Source organism: Heterocephalus glaber, unplaced genomic scaffold, assembly GCF_053883595.1.
Source record: "Heterocephalus glaber isolate CG9 unplaced genomic scaffold, H.glaber_assembly_v1.0 deba00000594, whole genome shotgun sequence".
NCBI classification, from domain to species: domain Eukaryota; kingdom Metazoa; phylum Chordata; class Mammalia; order Rodentia; family Bathyergidae; genus Heterocephalus; species Heterocephalus glaber.
Genome location: NW_028258151.1, coordinates 2,157,019 through 2,174,197, shown reverse-complemented (window position 1 = coordinate 2,174,197; position 17,179 = coordinate 2,157,019). Strand labels below are relative to the sequence as shown.

General features: G+C 39.0%; 1 protein-coding gene across 4 annotated transcripts in view; it reads left to right on the top strand.

Annotated features, from left to right (window-relative positions):
• The window catches only part of Col19a1 (collagen type XIX alpha 1 chain), a 349,367-nt gene that overhangs the window by 217,726 nt on the left and 114,462 nt on the right, over positions 1–17,179 (top strand). For all 4 annotated transcript variants that reach the window (XM_087205147.1, XM_087205146.1, XM_087205145.1 and 1 more), the window contains one exon: positions 12,954–13,007. In XM_087205147.1, the coding sequence (XP_087061273.1) occupies positions 12,954–13,007 (54 nt within the window). The remainder of the gene's footprint in view (positions 1–12,953; positions 13,008–17,179) is intronic.

Here is a 17,179-nt window from a genome sequence, read left to right as displayed (position 1 = left end):
TCTTATTTTAATGAGTGCTAATCCCTTATTGAGATTATCATTCTTTCAATTGAAAACTCGGTTGGGTCATAATGTCACAACAACTTTTAATTTGCTTTGAAAAGCCACATTAGCTATACACAGAGTCTATTTAAAGAAAAAAAAAGGACAAACAGAGATGAGGAAATTGGTGAATGATTTGGAAAATTTAAGATCCCAACCTAGATGAAGAAGGTCACAGTATGGATTCATCTTTCCTCAGCTCCTAGGCTGTTTCAAATCACTTGTTCATACTGAATTACATCCTCTTGCTATGTCCTTACAAGAGCCACTTCTCTGATGCCTGAAGTAATGAGACCTTTATGACTACTGTGGTTGCTGTCATCGGTGTATTTTTAAATATCTGTTAAGATATAAAATGCATTATGCATTATTTACATAAATATTCCATTCCCTTTTTTGTATGTATCATTGATTTCAAAATATAAATCTTTACAACATTAGTGATAAATCTTATTTCCGCTCACAATGTAAAAAAAGAAAGATAAACTTCTCTGAGAGTCTGTAGTGTTTTCCTGTGTAATTAACACCTCGTTCACAGTTGTGTGTGCCAGTCACGGCTCTGTCTCCTCTTCCTTGACGTTTCCTTGATACCTCGTCTGGCTGAGCTGATGCTGAGAGTGTGCGCTCTACACACATGGTAACAGGGAAATATTTGAAAGGCAGCAGCTGTATTAGCAAGACCTGGCGATTCTGAAAGACTCCTTAGACACGTGTTTCATTTTCTGGGCTTGGTTCTGCATACCAGTCTTTATTTAAGTCTAATTGCTGCCGTAACCTCATCTTCATCCTCATCACCCTATCAACAACAAAAACCATCTGTCAGTTAAGTACCAATAGTCCATTATTCGCATTCTTCTCTTCTTAGTACCCTCAGAGGCCCAAGTGTTTATAAATCAAGTGTCTAATTTAAGATGCACGTGCTCTTTCACTGCAAGTCATCCTGCAAGGATCAGGTTGTTGTTACTATTGAGAGTTTGTAGATGTCATTTATTTAAATAACCTTGTTCGTTTGTTTTTTTCCAATGATAATGACCCTGTGGCCTTGGACACAGAAAATGAAGATAGATAATGTCATGAAATCATTTAACATTGTTCCATTATGGTTATCTCTTGTCTTTATTTTTTTTTATTTTATTCAAATATACATCCTGAAAAAAATTTTTTTCCTTAAATTCTTTTATTGGTACAATTCAGGTATACATTTACATTTATCATTGGATGCTTGTACCTTTACATGATATATTTTGCTTCTTTTATCCCCATTTCCTGACCTCCCTTCACCCCCTCCAGCTTTCCCTACTTACAAAGACTTTGGTTCTATTTTTTCCTTTTCTTATAATCTTTACTTTCCCCTACCCCGCCACTCCTCCGAAGCCTTTGGACCTTTTCTTCCTATTTCAAATTATCAGTTATTCATTTTAATCATGACTTACACTTTCAGTTTCTCACACCAGAGAAACTATTCAGTATTTACACATCTGTGCCCTATTTATTTCTCTTTTTTTTTTTCTTTTTTTTCTTTTCTGGGACCGTGTATCGAACTCAGAACCTTGCGCTTGCCAGGCAGGCAGCGGAACCACTGAGCTAAATCCCCGGCCCCTGTGCCCTATTTATTTCACTTAAGAGTATGGCCTCAATATGCACCCCTTTAGCTATAAATGTCTCTAGTTTCCCATTCTTTATGGCTGAGTAATACCCCATTTTATTAAAAAACCACATCATTTTATCCACTTTCCAGTTGATGGGCACTTGGTCTATTTCCAACCTTTTGCTATTACAAACTGTGGTGCTATAAACATGGGTGCACATATATCCCTGTGGCATGATTCTTTTAATTCTTTTGGGAAGATACCCGGCAGGGGAATAACTGGGTCAAATGGGACTTCTAGTCCTAGTTCTTTGAGGTATCTCCATACTGACTTCCACAGTGGTTGCACCAGTCTGCACCCCCACCAACAATGAAGTGTTCCTTTCTCCCCACAACCACACCAACATTCGTTATTGATTGATTTCTTGATAGCAGCCATTCTTTCTGGGGTGAGGTGGAATCTCAGTGTTGTTTTCATCTGCATCTCTCAAATGACCAGTGGTGTTGAACATTTTTTCATATATTTGTTTGCTGCTTTTACTTCCTTGTCTGAAAAATGTCTGTTCATTTCAGATGTCCATTTTTGAATTGGGTCTTTAAATTTGGGGGCATCTGATTTTTTTTCAGTTCTTTATATATTCTGGATAGTAGTCCTTTGTCTGAGTTACAGCTGCTAAAAAAATTTTCCCACATTGTAGCTTGTCTCTTAGCTCTGTTGGTGGTTTCTCTTGCAGTGCAGAAGCTTTCCCAGTTGTTGATTCTTTGTGCAAGTTCCCGTGCCACTGAGGTTTTGTTCATAGTCTTTTCCTATGCCAGTGTCTTCAAGAGTACTGCCTAACTTATCTTCCTGGAAGCTCAGTATTTCTGTTTTAATATTTAGATCTTTAATCCATTTCAATCTTAGTTTAGTGCATGGTGATAGATATGGGTCTAGTTTTAATCTTTGGCAGGTTGAAATCCAGTTTTTCTAACACCATTTATTAAATAGGCTATCGTTCCTCCAGTGAGGATGGTTGGCTCCTTTGTCAAAGATGAGGTGGCTGAGTATGTCTGGAGTTGCTTCTGGATCTTCTAATCTATTCCGCTGATCCTCAGGTCTGTTTCTTTGCCAGTACCATGCTGTTTTTACCACAGTAGCTTTGTAGTATAGTTTCAAGTTGGGGATTGTGATACCCCCTGCCATGTCTCTGTTGCTTAGAATTGCTTTTGCTATTCTAGGTCCCTTCTGGTTCCAAATGAATTTTTGGATTGTTTTCTCTAGTTCTGTGAAGTATATTGTTGGAATTTCAATTGGCATTGCATTAAATCTCTATAGCAGTTTTGGAACTATGGCCATTTTCACTATATTGGTTCTTCCTTCCCAGGAGCAAGGGATGTCTTTCTATTTTGTTATATATTTTTTTATCTCTTTTTTCAGAGTGCTGTAGTTTTCAGTGTAGAGGTTTTTGCTTCCTTTGTTAGAGTGATTCCTAGATATTTCATTTTTTTGGATGCTATTGTGAAAAGAATTGTTTCCCTAATTTTTCTCTCACTGAATCTGTTATTTGTGTACAAGAAGGCTATTGTTTTTTGAGTGTTGACATTCTGTCCAGCTACTCTACTGAATCTGTCAATTAAGTATAGAAGTCTTTTGGCAGAGTGTTTTGTGCCTTCTATGTAGAGTATCATATCATCAGCAAATAATGACAGTTTAGCTTCTTCCTTTCCTATCTTTACTCCTTTTATGTCTTTCTCTTTTCTAATTGCTGTGGCTAATGTTTCCAGAACTATATTGAATAAGAGTGGTGATAGTGGACATCCTTGTTTTGATTCTGATTTTAGCATGAACGTTTTCAGTTTTTGACCATCTAGTATGATGTTGGCTGTTGGTTTTTCATAGATAGCCTTTATCAGGTTGAGATAAAGATCTTCTATTCCAATTTTCTGTAGGGTTTTTATTATGAATTGGTGTTGGATTTTCTGGAATGCTTTTTCTGCATGTATTGAGATGATCATATGGTTTTTGTTCTTGGCTCTGTTAATATAGTGTATTACATTTATTGATTTACATATGTTGAACCTTCCTTGCATCCATGGGATAAATCCGACTTGGTCAGGGTATATGATCTTGATGACCCTCTGTATTCTGTTTGCCAGGATCTTGTTGAGGATTTTTGCATCTATGTTCATTAGGGAGATTGGCCTGTAGTTCTTTTTTGGTTGGGTCTTTCCCTGGTTTTGGAATCAAAAAGTAAAACTTGCTTCCAGGAATGAATTTGGAAGTATTGCTTTCCTTTCAATTTCATTGAAGAGTTTAAAGAGTAATGGTGATAGTTCTTCTCTAAATGTCTTGTAGAATTCAGCAGTGAAGCCATCAGGACCTGGGCTTTTCTTTGTTAGTAAATTTTTAATTACATCTTCAATGTCACTGATTGTAATTGGAGTGTTTAGAATTTTTATATCTTCTTCATTTAACTTTGGCAATTCATATGTATATAGCAATCTGTCCATTTCTTCTGTGTTTTCCATTTTATTAGAATACAGGTTCTCAAAGTAGGTATTGATGATCTTCTGGATTTCTGCTGGATCTGTTGTGACTTCACCTTTTTTGTTCTTAATTGCATGGATTTGAGCCTTTTGTTTCCTTTTTTGATATGGTTGGCTAAAGGTTTATCTATTTTATTCTTTCAAAAAACCAACTCTTCGATTCACTGATTTTTTTTTGTATCATTCTCCTAGTCCCCATTGCATTGATTTCTGCCCTGATCTTTGTAATTTCCTCTCTTGTACGAGCTTTGGGTTTGTTATGCTCTTCTTTTTCTAGGAGCTTGAGGTTCAGCATTAGATTGTTCATTTGAGCTCTCTCTGTTTTCCTAACATGGGCATTCACTGCTATGAATTTCCCTCATAGAACTGCTTTCATTGTGTCCCATAGATTCCTGTATGTTGTACTGGCATTATAATTTACTTGTAGAAACTATCTAATTTCTTCTTTAATTTCCTCTGTACCCATTGGTTGTTCAGGAGAGTGTTATTCAATTTCCATGTGTTTGTGGGGTTTTGTTTGTGGTAGTTTCTTATGCTATTGACCTCCAATTTTATTGCACTATGGTCTGATAATATACAGGGGATAACTTCAATTCTTTACATTTACTGAAACTTGCCCTATGAGCTACCATGTGGTCTATTTTGGAGAATGACCCACGTGGAGCTGAAAAGAATGTATATTCTGATTTTGGAGGGTGGAACACTCTGTAGACATCTATTAAATCCATTTATTCAAAAGCTTGGTTCAGTTTTAGAATTTTGTTGTTGATTTTTTTGTTTAGATGATCTGTCTATTTGTGACAGTCGGGTACTGAGGTCTTCCACTACAATTGTTTTAGTGCTTATTTAGTTTTTCATGTCCATTAGTATTTGTTTCTTATAGTTGGGGACATTTGTATTAGATGCATATATATTTATGATTGTCATCTCTTCCTCTTTGATTATTCCCTTCACAAGGATGTACTGACCATCTTTGTCTCTCTTAATTAGTTTTGTCTTGAAATCTATTTTGTCTGTGAGTAAGATTGGTACCCCTTCTTTTTTCCAGGTACCTGTTCAATGGAGAACTCTTTTCCATCCTTTTACTTTCAGTCTATGAATGTCTTTTTAAATTAGGTGTGTTTCTTGTATACAGCACTTTGTTGGATTTTGCTTCTTAACCCATTCTGCCAGTCTCTTTCTTTTGATTTGTGAATTGAGGCCTTTAACATTGATGGTTATAATTGATAAATATTGACTCATCCTTTTCATGATTTTTTACTGTTGTTGGCTCTTTTATTTTTTATTTTTCCCCCTTTCTCTTTAGTTTCTTGCCTTGCCTGGTGGCTTCCCTCTGTTAGTCCTCATGGAGTTGTGACCTTCATTGTCTTTTTTTAGGATTTTTTTAGAATTGTTTAGAGTGCTGGTTTGGTGCTCATGAAATTTCTCAGGTGTTCTTTGTCATGGAAGTATCTAATTTCCCCATCAATTTTGAAAGATAATTTTGAATGATACAATGGTCTAGGTTGGAAGTTGTTTTCTTTTAGGGCTTGAAATACTTCACTCCAGGCTCTCCTTAACTTGAGGGTTTGTGTTGAGAAGCCTGCTGTGATTCCGATGGGCTTTCCTTTGTATGTAATTTGTTTCTTTTCTCTAACTGCTTGTAGGATTTTGTTCTTCTCTTGGGTTTCTGAGATCTTGACTATTATATGTCTAGGTGTAGCTTTTTTTTGATCATGGCTAGTTGGAGTTCTATATACCTCACTTATGTGTATATCAAATTCTCTACCTCTGTCTGTGAAGTTTTCTACTATTATTTCTGTGAATAGCTTTTTTTATGTCATTTGTACTTTCTCTTGCTTTTGCCTGGACTCCTATCAGTCTTATGTTATTTGGCTTTGCATCATCTAGCAGCTGCTGGATTAATTTCTCATGGTCCCTTACTATTTTTAAGAAATCTCTGTTTTCATGGTCACTAACCACAATCCTGTCTTCTATATCTGATATTCTATCTTCACATTCACTCAATCTGCTATGAATACTTTCAATGGAATTTTTAATCTCCTGGATATCTGTTTGAATCTGTTTCATGGATTCCATTTCTTTCTTATGTTGGGCGATCATGGTTTCCATTTATTTCTTATGCTGGGCATTCATGGCTTCCAGCATGGTTCTGAACTCATCTTTTTTTTATCTGTTTCTGTTCTAGAGCCTCTAATCCTGTCTTTCACTCTGCTCACCATCTCTGTAGTTATCTGGGAAATTATTTCTGTTTTGAATTTTTCTAGGGCCTCATTCATCTGTTTTGTTACTTCCTGTGCTATCAGTTCAGGGTGTCCAGATGGTTGATTATCAGACTTTTCTGCCTCATTTCCTGCAGAATTTGCCTTTGGTATGCTTGAAGTCTGTGTTTGTGTCCTGCCATGGTGTCTTCTCATTTTTAATTCTGTTGTTGGTGCTATTTTTTGCTTTAATTCCTGGGCTGATATTCTAATATTTTTTATTTTGAATATCTTTATTACTGGTGCTTATAGCCCCTATTGAGTGACTGCTTCTCAGAGATACCTTTCAGGTATGGCTGGACTTTTTAGGCTTTGAGTCTCTAATGTCTCTTAGGCAATCTTATTTTCAGTATGCCAGGAAGGACAACTGATTAGATCCATCATGAAATCATGACACCTTAGCCTAGCTGACACAATCAGCATCAAACACAGCTTAGAAAATGACAATTTGTGGCAACAGTTAATCTGTCACATTTAACCACGAGAGCTAGATCAAAATCTAGGGCCAGCCCAAAATATGTTTGTAGTAAGTAAACCCTTCAATATGGAAAATTTACCCTTTGGGATAAGGATTTAGAAGGGGCTGGTGAGGGAAGGGTAGAGAGAGGGAGAGGGAAAGGTTAGAGGTGAGGCTAGAGGACACAGAAAGATCATGCAAATTTTGGGGATCTTTTGAAGACAGGAGGAAAAGACAGGGCAAAAGAACAGAGGCAAGTACAGAACAAACTCACAACAATATGGAAGATAGAAATTGTATTCACCTTCCTATAAAAGTGACAGTTGAGAGGACAGAGAGAGAGAAAAAATTCAGGATGGGCCAGGAACAGGAACAAAGAGGGAGAGAAATATAGAGCCAGAAGGAATAGAGACAGAGAAAAAGAAAAAATACACACACACACACACACACACACACACACACACACACACACAGGTCTCCCTCAGATTATGTCTCTGCTGTTCTGGTAGGCAATGTGGGGAGCAGTGTTCGGGTCTAAGTCGATTTGTCTCAGCAAGCCAGCTGCAGTCTACTGAGATTCAGGCTGATTTCTGGCTCCAAGGTCCAAGCTGCAGTCCCTGACCTTCTGCAGGATTAAACTCTGCAAGATTCTACTGCAGGTTCCAGCTGTCCTCCCCGCTATGCAAGTCCAGGTTTCTATGGGAGGTGCTGATCCCACTAATTTACCAACCACGATGGTCCAGTGTGCTTTTATTGAAGAGTTTTTCTCCACTTTCCCAGTGGGCTTCAGTTTTCATTGAGGAGCATCAGAAAGGCCCTCTCTGTTGTTCACTTCTGCTCTATCTTCTGGGGCTCATAACCATGGCCTTTATGTTCTCCCTGGTGCTTCCGCGCGGCGTGGTCCAGCTGGGCACGGGCTGCTGGCGTCTGCGGGACCAGGTTCCGGCGGGGCACGGGCTGCTCAAATACATGTTTTATAAAGTTACAGCTGTATGCTTTTTCATAAAATTAATGCTTCTATAACTAGCACACAGTTCAAGAAATAGAACATCATGAAACCCCTGTCCCGCTTCCTGCTATTCCCTACCCCCATCTTGACTTCTGATAGCACATATCAGTTTTGCCTAGTTTTGTTCCTCATATAAATTGATCAACATTATGCTTGTAAGAAATATCCATATTGCTGCAAGTAGTTCAATTCCACTCATGGCTAGATTCCATGGTATAAGTCAATTATAATTATTTTTATTTCTACTTTTAATTGGCATACTGGCTATTATTTTAGGGTTTTAAAAAAAATTGTAATTAAGAGTTGATTGCACTTCTTTAAAGGATGTCACTGTATACTTTAGCGAGTTTCCTTAAGATATTATCAAACATTTTTATATAATAAAGTGGAAATTTGAATAGAAAGTAATTGAAGGTGAGAAAATGGAAGGAGCTAACACTGTCACAGGTGCATTGTGGTGGAATGGGGTCCTTTTTAATGTGATTTTTAAAAATACATATATACAACGTTACCGCCTTTTCCATTTTTAACTGTATTGGTAGAGTTGTACAGTGTATCCACATTGTTATGAAACAGCTCTCCACGGTGTTTCCACATTGCAACATTGAAACTACATTGCCTTAAACACCACCCCCCCAACACACACAAACCTCTTCTCCCTCCTCTCAGCTCTTCTACTTTCTGTTTCTACAAATTTGAATACTGTAGACATCTTATCTAATGGAACCTTACAATATTGTGACCTGTTTATTTCATTCACTATAATATCCTTACATTCTCCCCATTGTTCCATGGGATAGGATTTTTTTCCTTTTTAAGACTGAATAATGTCCCATTGTGTGTTGGCATCACATTATGCTTACTCATTCATTCATTGATGGGTTATTTTGGGCAACTTGTCATTTAAGAATAGTGCTGTGAACATGGATGCAAATATCTCTTCTTAACTCCAGTTTCAAATCTTTTGGGTATACCTCATATACTCAGAAAATCATATGGTAGTTATATTTATAATTTCTGAGGAACTTTATATTCTCTACACTGGCAGTACCTTTTACCATCTTACCAGTAATGTGTAAATGTTCTCATTTCCCCACACCTAGTCAACATTTGTTATTTTCTGTGTTTGCTTTTGTCTTCATGGTTGCCATCCTAATGCATCTTCATGGGAGGAATTTAACAGATGATCTCCTTTTGAATCCTTCTACAAACCTGTGGCAATGGATAAGTACCATAAAGCAAAAAAATTCTTGGCATAAAATGTTTCTGTAAGATAAAAAGCAGGGATTCCAATCCAGGTGCTTCTGCACTTGACAATGAACATTTCATGGTCAGCTTCACACAGTCACAAAACTAATAGAGTTCTTTTGTTCTGAGCTGCATTTATAAGATATAAGGGGCTCTACAGGACTTCCTGATGTTAAGTGTGAACTCAAAGCTTTAACTTTTTAGAGCAGTGGTTCCTAACTGTGGTGCCAGATGGGCCCAGCACTAATGTTACTGTAAACTTGTTAGAAAAGCAGATGCTCAGACCTCAGCCCAGGCCTGCTGACCCAGAAGCTCTGAGAGGGACAGAGTGAAAGGTTTTAACCAGCCCTCCGGGGGTCCTGCTGCATGGTCAGGTTTGGGCGCAACTGGGTGTGAGGCAGATATTGAAATTGTTGTCTAATCATCTTGTCACTGTTGCAGAAAGAAAACTAACATCTTGAGCACTTTGAGGTTTCCAGGGCAACCTATTAGGGCAAATCTGTGTTTTGTGATTTATACCTTAGTTTTCAGGAAAGTGTTGGATTAGCCCAATTATAATGCTGGAACAGTAGGTCTCAGTGAGTTTAGAGATTTAGCCAGGCTCTAATTGTCAGAGTTGCTTTTGAACAAATGACCACTTGAGAGCAGCCAGCCAGGACAGTCCTACCAGCTCAGCAGGTGTGTGTGTTATCTGCCCAGATTTTCATCCCCACCCACCTCCAAGTACCACTTGTGGGCTCCCTCTGGAGTGGATCTATAGTGAGCCTTGTAAGGAAAGGACAGAGCCAGCAGGAGACAGGAGCGGAAAGCAACAAGCAATGACCATCCCTGCCACCTTGCACAAGGTTCCTCCCTAGCCAACATGGCCCCCAGCCCATGGCTCCAGGAACCCTTGTCTAGCTCCCCGGAGCCTTTGAGGAGAACTAAGATTCACAGGTTACATTCTCCTCTAAAACATGGAGGAATCTTGTATTAGTCCTTGGAGGAGGAGGGTCATGGTATAATTATTATGCCTTTTGTCATGGTATAATTATTAATAATAAAATATCCTTCAAGTTGTCCTGCTTCAATAATGAATTCACTCTTCCATAAATCTACTGTTATCCTCTAGGTAGACCTTTGCCTTTCCTTAATACTTTTAAGCAAATGAGAGATCTTCTGGGAAAACAGGAGATTATACTGCTCTATTCAGTGAAACTAGGAAATTTAAGGGCCGGTGGGTGAGGGGATTAATTCCTAAGATGTGTTGGAGAAAAGAGTGGGCTGAGGCTACTGTGTCTATAGAAACTGTGACACACACACACACCAGCACTCTTATTCATTCTCTAGAGCTTCTACCTCTGTTTCTCACCCATTCGCCCTCTGCTCTGTGCTGTCAGAACACCCGCTACGGGGCACTGGAACCAGGACCTGAAGCCCAAGAGTCACCCTTCCTTGCTCCTATGATCAGTTTGGTGATAGAGCTAAGGAAAGATACTGTGTTGCTGTGTAGAGCATATCTTTAAAAACTGTCCAAATCTTCAGTGTGTTGCTTAAACTGAAAATATGTGCTGACAGAAGTTCTCTGCACAAAGATGTCCCTGTAACTTAACAACCTTACAAATGTGTTGCCTGCTTTTCCACTCTGGAAAACATGCACAAACAACATCATCATCTCTGCATCTCAGGCATGCAGATGGGTGCACTCCGACAGGGCAGGGCTGGACCTAATGACCATTGAGATCAGCAGGGAGATGGGGATTTGGATGCCTGCCCTCACCATACAGAACTGTGCATGCTCTTTGCTCCTCATCTTAACAAATGCCAGTGTTGTCTGGGCTGACACTGGGTTTGTCTTACACATTAACTCTGTGATAAAAATTGATCAATAGTTAGCCTCATTTTCCCCACTTCCTGCCCAAATCAATACACATCTTCTTTGAAGAAAGGAGAGTGTAAACAAAACTTGATCCTATGGTTTTAACTTACCTCAACCTAGTGTAGGCTTAAAGAACAACCCAATCACTTACTTAGATGCCATTGATCGGATTTCTTTGTGCTCTTGTGAATTAATAAATTACATCTCTTCCATTTTCTAAGTAAACTGTTTATCATTGATTAGTTCTCAAAGGCTAATTGATTTACATTTTCTAAAAGATCCAATATATTAATTTTCAGAAAATGTAAATTGTGAGACTAGAAACTGGTGTCCATGTGTATAACTCGTATGAAATACACAGAATATCAAATTATATATTCATCTCAATCTCACAGTCCCCCAAGAATCTGGTGTCTGGATCTCTATAATGGAAGGTACATGAAAACAATGCTAATTATATTCTTGTTTGCAAGAAAAAATTTTCAATTCTGTTCTGTAAATGTTAGCTGAAATTATTTACGAAACAGGACACAGTTTTGGTACGGAGGCCTTGGTGGTCCACCTTTAACCCGCCTTTCGGAACCATGGACAGTTTCCACTCAGGCACAGAACTGCCAGTGCTTGCTCACCTCCCATACCTTACTCTGCAGGTGCCCTAGGTCGGGTTCCTGCCCCACCCACTCCCAGAAAGATGGAGCGACTTGGCCTAGCACTTTCAGAACAAGATAATCAGTGAATTGAATGACCCTTTAGTGTTTATGCTTATAGCTTTTTTTTAAAGCAACCAGATGCTTCTTTTAAGTATGACTGTCTTAACTTGTATGGATATTCTACCAGTACAGTAATCAAATAAGTTAATTAGTAACAATGAGATAGAATGGCAATATTTAGAAAACATATCCTCAGAAATGCTTCTCATTCAGAATGCATACTTTCAAAACCTAAGCTGACTTTCTTTTTTTAGAAAAAATTTTAGGAACATAATAATTTTATAACAGCTGAACACTCTTAAATGGTATTAGATATACAATTAGTTAAAATGTCAGCATAGACTTGTCTTTCTGATTTGCAGCTGGAATTGGGCTGGTTATGAACTTGGGAAAGTTAAATTCAGTTACAATAATGAAGACTAATATACAAGAATTATACATTTTGGTTCACTCATAAAACAGCTTAACCAGAGAAGAGCTAGTTAATGTGCTTTAGATAGAACATATAAAGGTGCCTTAGCACAATGCATTATGGACTTTAGTGAGCATAAGAATTACCTGAAGTGGCCAGGGATTTAGCTCAGTGGTTCCGCCGCCTGCCTCGCAAGCACAAGGTCCAGATTTCCATCTCTAGTACCAAAAAAAAGAATTACGTGAAGTAATACTAGGATGCAGATTCATGGCTCTCATCATAGAAATTCTAAACCAGTAAGTCTAGGACAGTGATGGCTAACCAAGGGCACTTGCACCTCAGCAGGCTGTCTGTGTCTGCGATTTCTAAAAAGCTCACCATCGCTGGTCTAGGATGAAGCCAAGGGATATAAGATATACCCAATCTCATACTCCAGTAACTCCTACAAAAATAGAATTCAGATCTTTCTTTGAGATATAACAAATTAAGATGGCAGATACATTTATTATTTCAGGATCAACCCATAGGATCATCAGATGGAGTGCCAGCCTTAGGCCTTCTTTCAGATACTTTATAATACTTTGTCAGAATATCGAGGGAGCAGCATATAAAAGGCTGCTGATAACAGTTACAATCTATTCATTCCAGGGACTGTGTTTCTCCTCACAGTCATTAAGAACTGGCCCATCGCTTTGGAACTGATTGATGTTTAAGAGTCACACAGACTTGAAATTGTTTAACTTTTGTTAATTTTTACTGTCTTCAGTATTGCTATGTAATATTGTCTTATATCAAAATGAAATAAAATCATAGTATTTATTATGGGTTTTTTTTGTTTCAAGGGAAGACGAGGAAAACCAGGACCCCCAGGAAAACCAGGACCCCCAGGACCACCCGTGAGTAAATAATAGGATGATTGTCCCCCAGAAGAGTGCCTTTTCATTTCTATATGTTACCTAAGGGTATTTCACTCCCTTGCAGTAATAATTTCCCTCTCTGCACTGTTTAGAGTGATTGATGTCAGCACTTGGATGGTAGTTTGTACTCTCTACACACTCACCACCATTACTACCTTAAACCAAGAGACAAGGAACCTGCTGGCTGTCTGCATACCTCACCCACTTTCTTGTTATGTGGGCAGGAACAAGTGTGGGGCCTGGCTCAGCATCCCAAGCCAAGCACCCCCCAGACGAATCCATTCTCAACCTACCTTAGTTCCATTGTCTCCATTTCTTAACATCCATGTCGGTAGTAAGATAGACAACCAGGGAATCTTATCCACTCGCCTTGATATAAAACTGTGTCCTTCATAGAATTTCATAGAATGGACTTGCTAGTAAGAGCTGTAAAGATTTTCAAACCAGTTGGCTTTTCTAGTTCTTTTACCCAGGCTTTTAGAAAAAGGATTCCATTTCTGGTGGTCTTGGTAACTCTTTAGCCCACCCACGTCTGGTTTGTGTCCAAGATATTCTCGTGGCGCTGAACTCCCTGTGGCCACTAAAAATGTCTGAGCTGCCAGGTTCCCTGGGCACTTTCCAGTTCCATCTTATTTCACTGCTACATAGGAAGTTACACTGTTGATTGCTCTTTTTTGAAACTCTATTCTCTTGCTTTAATGATCTTGATTTTTCTCTGCTAACTCTAGGGCCACCTCCTTTGTCTCCTCCATCAACAGCTTCCTCTATATGTTGGATGGATTAATGGATTGCAGTCTTTTATTCAACCCAGACATTGCTCCCCAGTCCCATTCCTTTGCCTGCTCAACACCTCCACATGGAAGTCTTCTAGGTCCTATAGTAGCAGCACATCCAAAACTAAACTCTAAAAAGAATCTTACAATTTTTATCTTCCCTTCATCCTCCATATGTAAACAGTCATGTCAAGTTTGCATCTCTATGTTACAGTAGCTCCCAGCCTGTTAATGTCCTGAGTTCATGTCTCATGACTTCAAAAACTGGACTCGAAGACAAAGGAGTTTAAAAATAGGAAATGGTGAATGAGATCAATCAAGTTGGAACTTCCCAAACAACTGATTACCCATATTAAGAGAAAGCTCCTCAGAGGCAGACAGAAGGGGTCCCAAATGTGAGTTGCCGCTTAAGCTCTTTGTCTAGGGATTTTATACAGTAAAATCTCATCACAGGTTACCTTGCTTCAAACTGCAACCATCCTGTGGGATTACAAGTACAGTTGCTTAGCTAATATTGATCTAATAGAAAAAGCAAGGTGCAGAGCAAGGATGCATAGCAGGAAGAAGGACAGAGGCATTTCTGGAAGGGGCAGGAATGGGGGTCAGAGTGTTCTGGTCATCTATCTGCATGTTTGTTACATTGTTCAGGCTCACTGGACTGATGGTGCTTGTTACAGCACAGCTTTGAGCTGTTGTTTCTCTCTGGGGAGGCTTGCCGACTTCGTCATGGTGTCTCCATCTTGGGCCCTCGTTTCTATCAACTGGGCCCTCAAAGTCAGCCTTGGTTTGCCTCATCTCTGTTCTGACTTTGTCTTGGGCCTGGTCCCTTTCTAACTGCCTTTCAGTCTCTACCTGACTTCAATATCTGCAGTACCTACTAATAATCCATCTCCTACTGTTTCTCCACACTCCCCTGCCTTCATTTAGGCTTTGTCAATGCATACCTTTATTTTTTAGCTACCTCAGAGTTGGTCTGGTTGCCTCTACCTTCTCCACATGGAAGAACGTCTCTCCATCATGATTCTGACCTGTAACTCAAGACTTAGTAGAGTCAGGTGGGCTTGGATGGCCTAAAACTGTTTCATAGAATAGCTTAACACAATTTGCCCTAAAACTCCTTTTAGCTTCCTTTTCCTTGAAGAAAGATGGAGTTCAATCCTTCTGTATGCTATGCTGGGCACTTCGAGGTTTGCCTGTGCCTAACATTGTCTGTCTTCTCCTCAGCCCTTCCTTCTTCTGTAACCCATGGTTTAATCTCTATCACAGAATGCCATGCCTACAGTTGTTCTCCATCTTCCTGACTTGGCCTAAGCATCGTTTCTGCCCCCTAGTGTTGGCCAGTGCACACAGCATCCAAGCTGCCCTCTGCAGTCCTCTGATCTGAGCAAAGCACAGTGCTTTGTAACTGTTCTTTTCCTTATCTGTCTGACTGCAGTGTGATTTTTTTTTTAACTTCCATTTTTTCACCAGTACCTAACATTTCTGGCTTGTACCATGTAATTATTGATTATTTAATGAATGAGTAAACAAATACATTTTATAAATAAGAAAATATAAAACAGATTAGTGACTTTGTAAAGACCAGAACTTACACTATCACTAGGGCTTCGCAGCCAGCACTTTACGAATCTCAAGATGTGGTTGCATGTTGGAATGAACAGGATTGGTGCTCAGTCCTTTATATCACTTTAGCCAATCAAGTGTATTGCCCTGTTGGTAAGGCATTGCTGTCAATTAACCTTGATTATAAAGGGGACAAAGGTATGAATTGGATCTCCTAGAATCCAGTTTTTAAAGAGATCAGCTTCATTTAGCTTTATTCCAAATTTTTTTGGCCAGAGAACATACTGTAAGTTATTCAGTATTTGTTTTGTGCTTTAAAGAAGAAAGCTGGTGAATATGAATGGGCAAGATTGGACATTTGTGTGGTTTTCTAAGTGTGTAATGCTGCTTTTAAGACAGAATAATTGTTCCCTTGAAAGAGGAATTTGAATGATGAAGGCCTTTGTGACAAGCCTGCCAAATGTCTAGGAGAGAAGAGGATTACATAAAATTTTGAAATGAGTTCTCAACTATTGATCAAATGAATTTACTGAAGAACTTAAAAGATTAAGACATATATGACTATATGAAAGTATTTATAATGCTCAGTTCTGCAGTTTTTATTGCCAGAATGTTTAGGGGAAGGGAAGTACTCATTTTGTTTCATATATTAAATTCAGCATTTAAACTCATCTATGGGTCTGATACAAAGTACTCCTCAAATCCTGAGTACATGGTATTTGAAATAAACGTGGCTTATTAACTTTAATATAATGAAATACCCAGTGGGTTAGACTAAAGAAATAAGGACTAAACTTATGCAGAAAACAAAGGGTTTTTATACATAGGTCAGCTTTTGTTTAAAAAAGAAAATTGTCATGCTAAGCCATTAACACACTGTGTTTTAAGAATTGTGGTTTATGGAAACTCTGATTCTAGGATGATTCCCAGTATTAACTGAAGTCTCTTTTCTCTCATACAAGTATCATCTAGACTTCACCTTGGGATACAGTTTTCCTCAGCTCTTGTGTTTTTTGAAGCTGTTTGTGTCATGGGTTAAATTGATGACACTGCCAGTATGCAGCAAGAAGTCCTATGGTGCACCCATCCATACTGGTGGAGCACAGTGGAGGACAGCATTGAAAGGAAAGGAAAAATAATAAGCTCCCAACTTTCTGTGTCACTTTCCCATTGAATTTGTCTAAACAATGCCCTTTAGAGAGAAAACTGCTATTTTCCAAATGACAAGAAACAAGTTCTTCAAAAAGAATCCTTTCAAAGTCATGATAACTAACACTCTTAGAAAATGAGTGCTCAAAAGTTCCAAGTGCTCCTGATTCACACTGTTGAACTGTTATACAGGCATTTATTTAGGAGTCTACTACGCGCCTAACACTGTGTTCACAGCTGGGCTTGCAAGGCTGAGTCAGACACAGCCCTAGCTGTCTAGGAGATCTGACTTTAGTTCACAGAAATGTGAAGGGAGGAAGAAAAGTCTCTAAAGATTCTGCTTAAGGTTAGTTTCCTACAACAATTTAGGACTGAGGAGAATTGTCCAGAAAGAAAACAAAAGAGAGGTGAGAGCAAGCTAGGTGAGGAAGACAGTGTGACAGACATGCCCTGGCAACAGAGAGCACTAGGCTACCATCAGGAATGAAGGCCAGGCAGGGTCCCGGTGGGGCTCAATGGCCATGTGGAGGCACAAAACTATGAAGCGCTCTAAGCTGGAGACCCAGATGTCCAGATATCACTGCCGGGTCACCCTCGTGGTACATTGGAGTGAGAAAACTGAGAGAGAAAATAAGATCCACTGTAGCTCCCACAGTGTTCACGGCT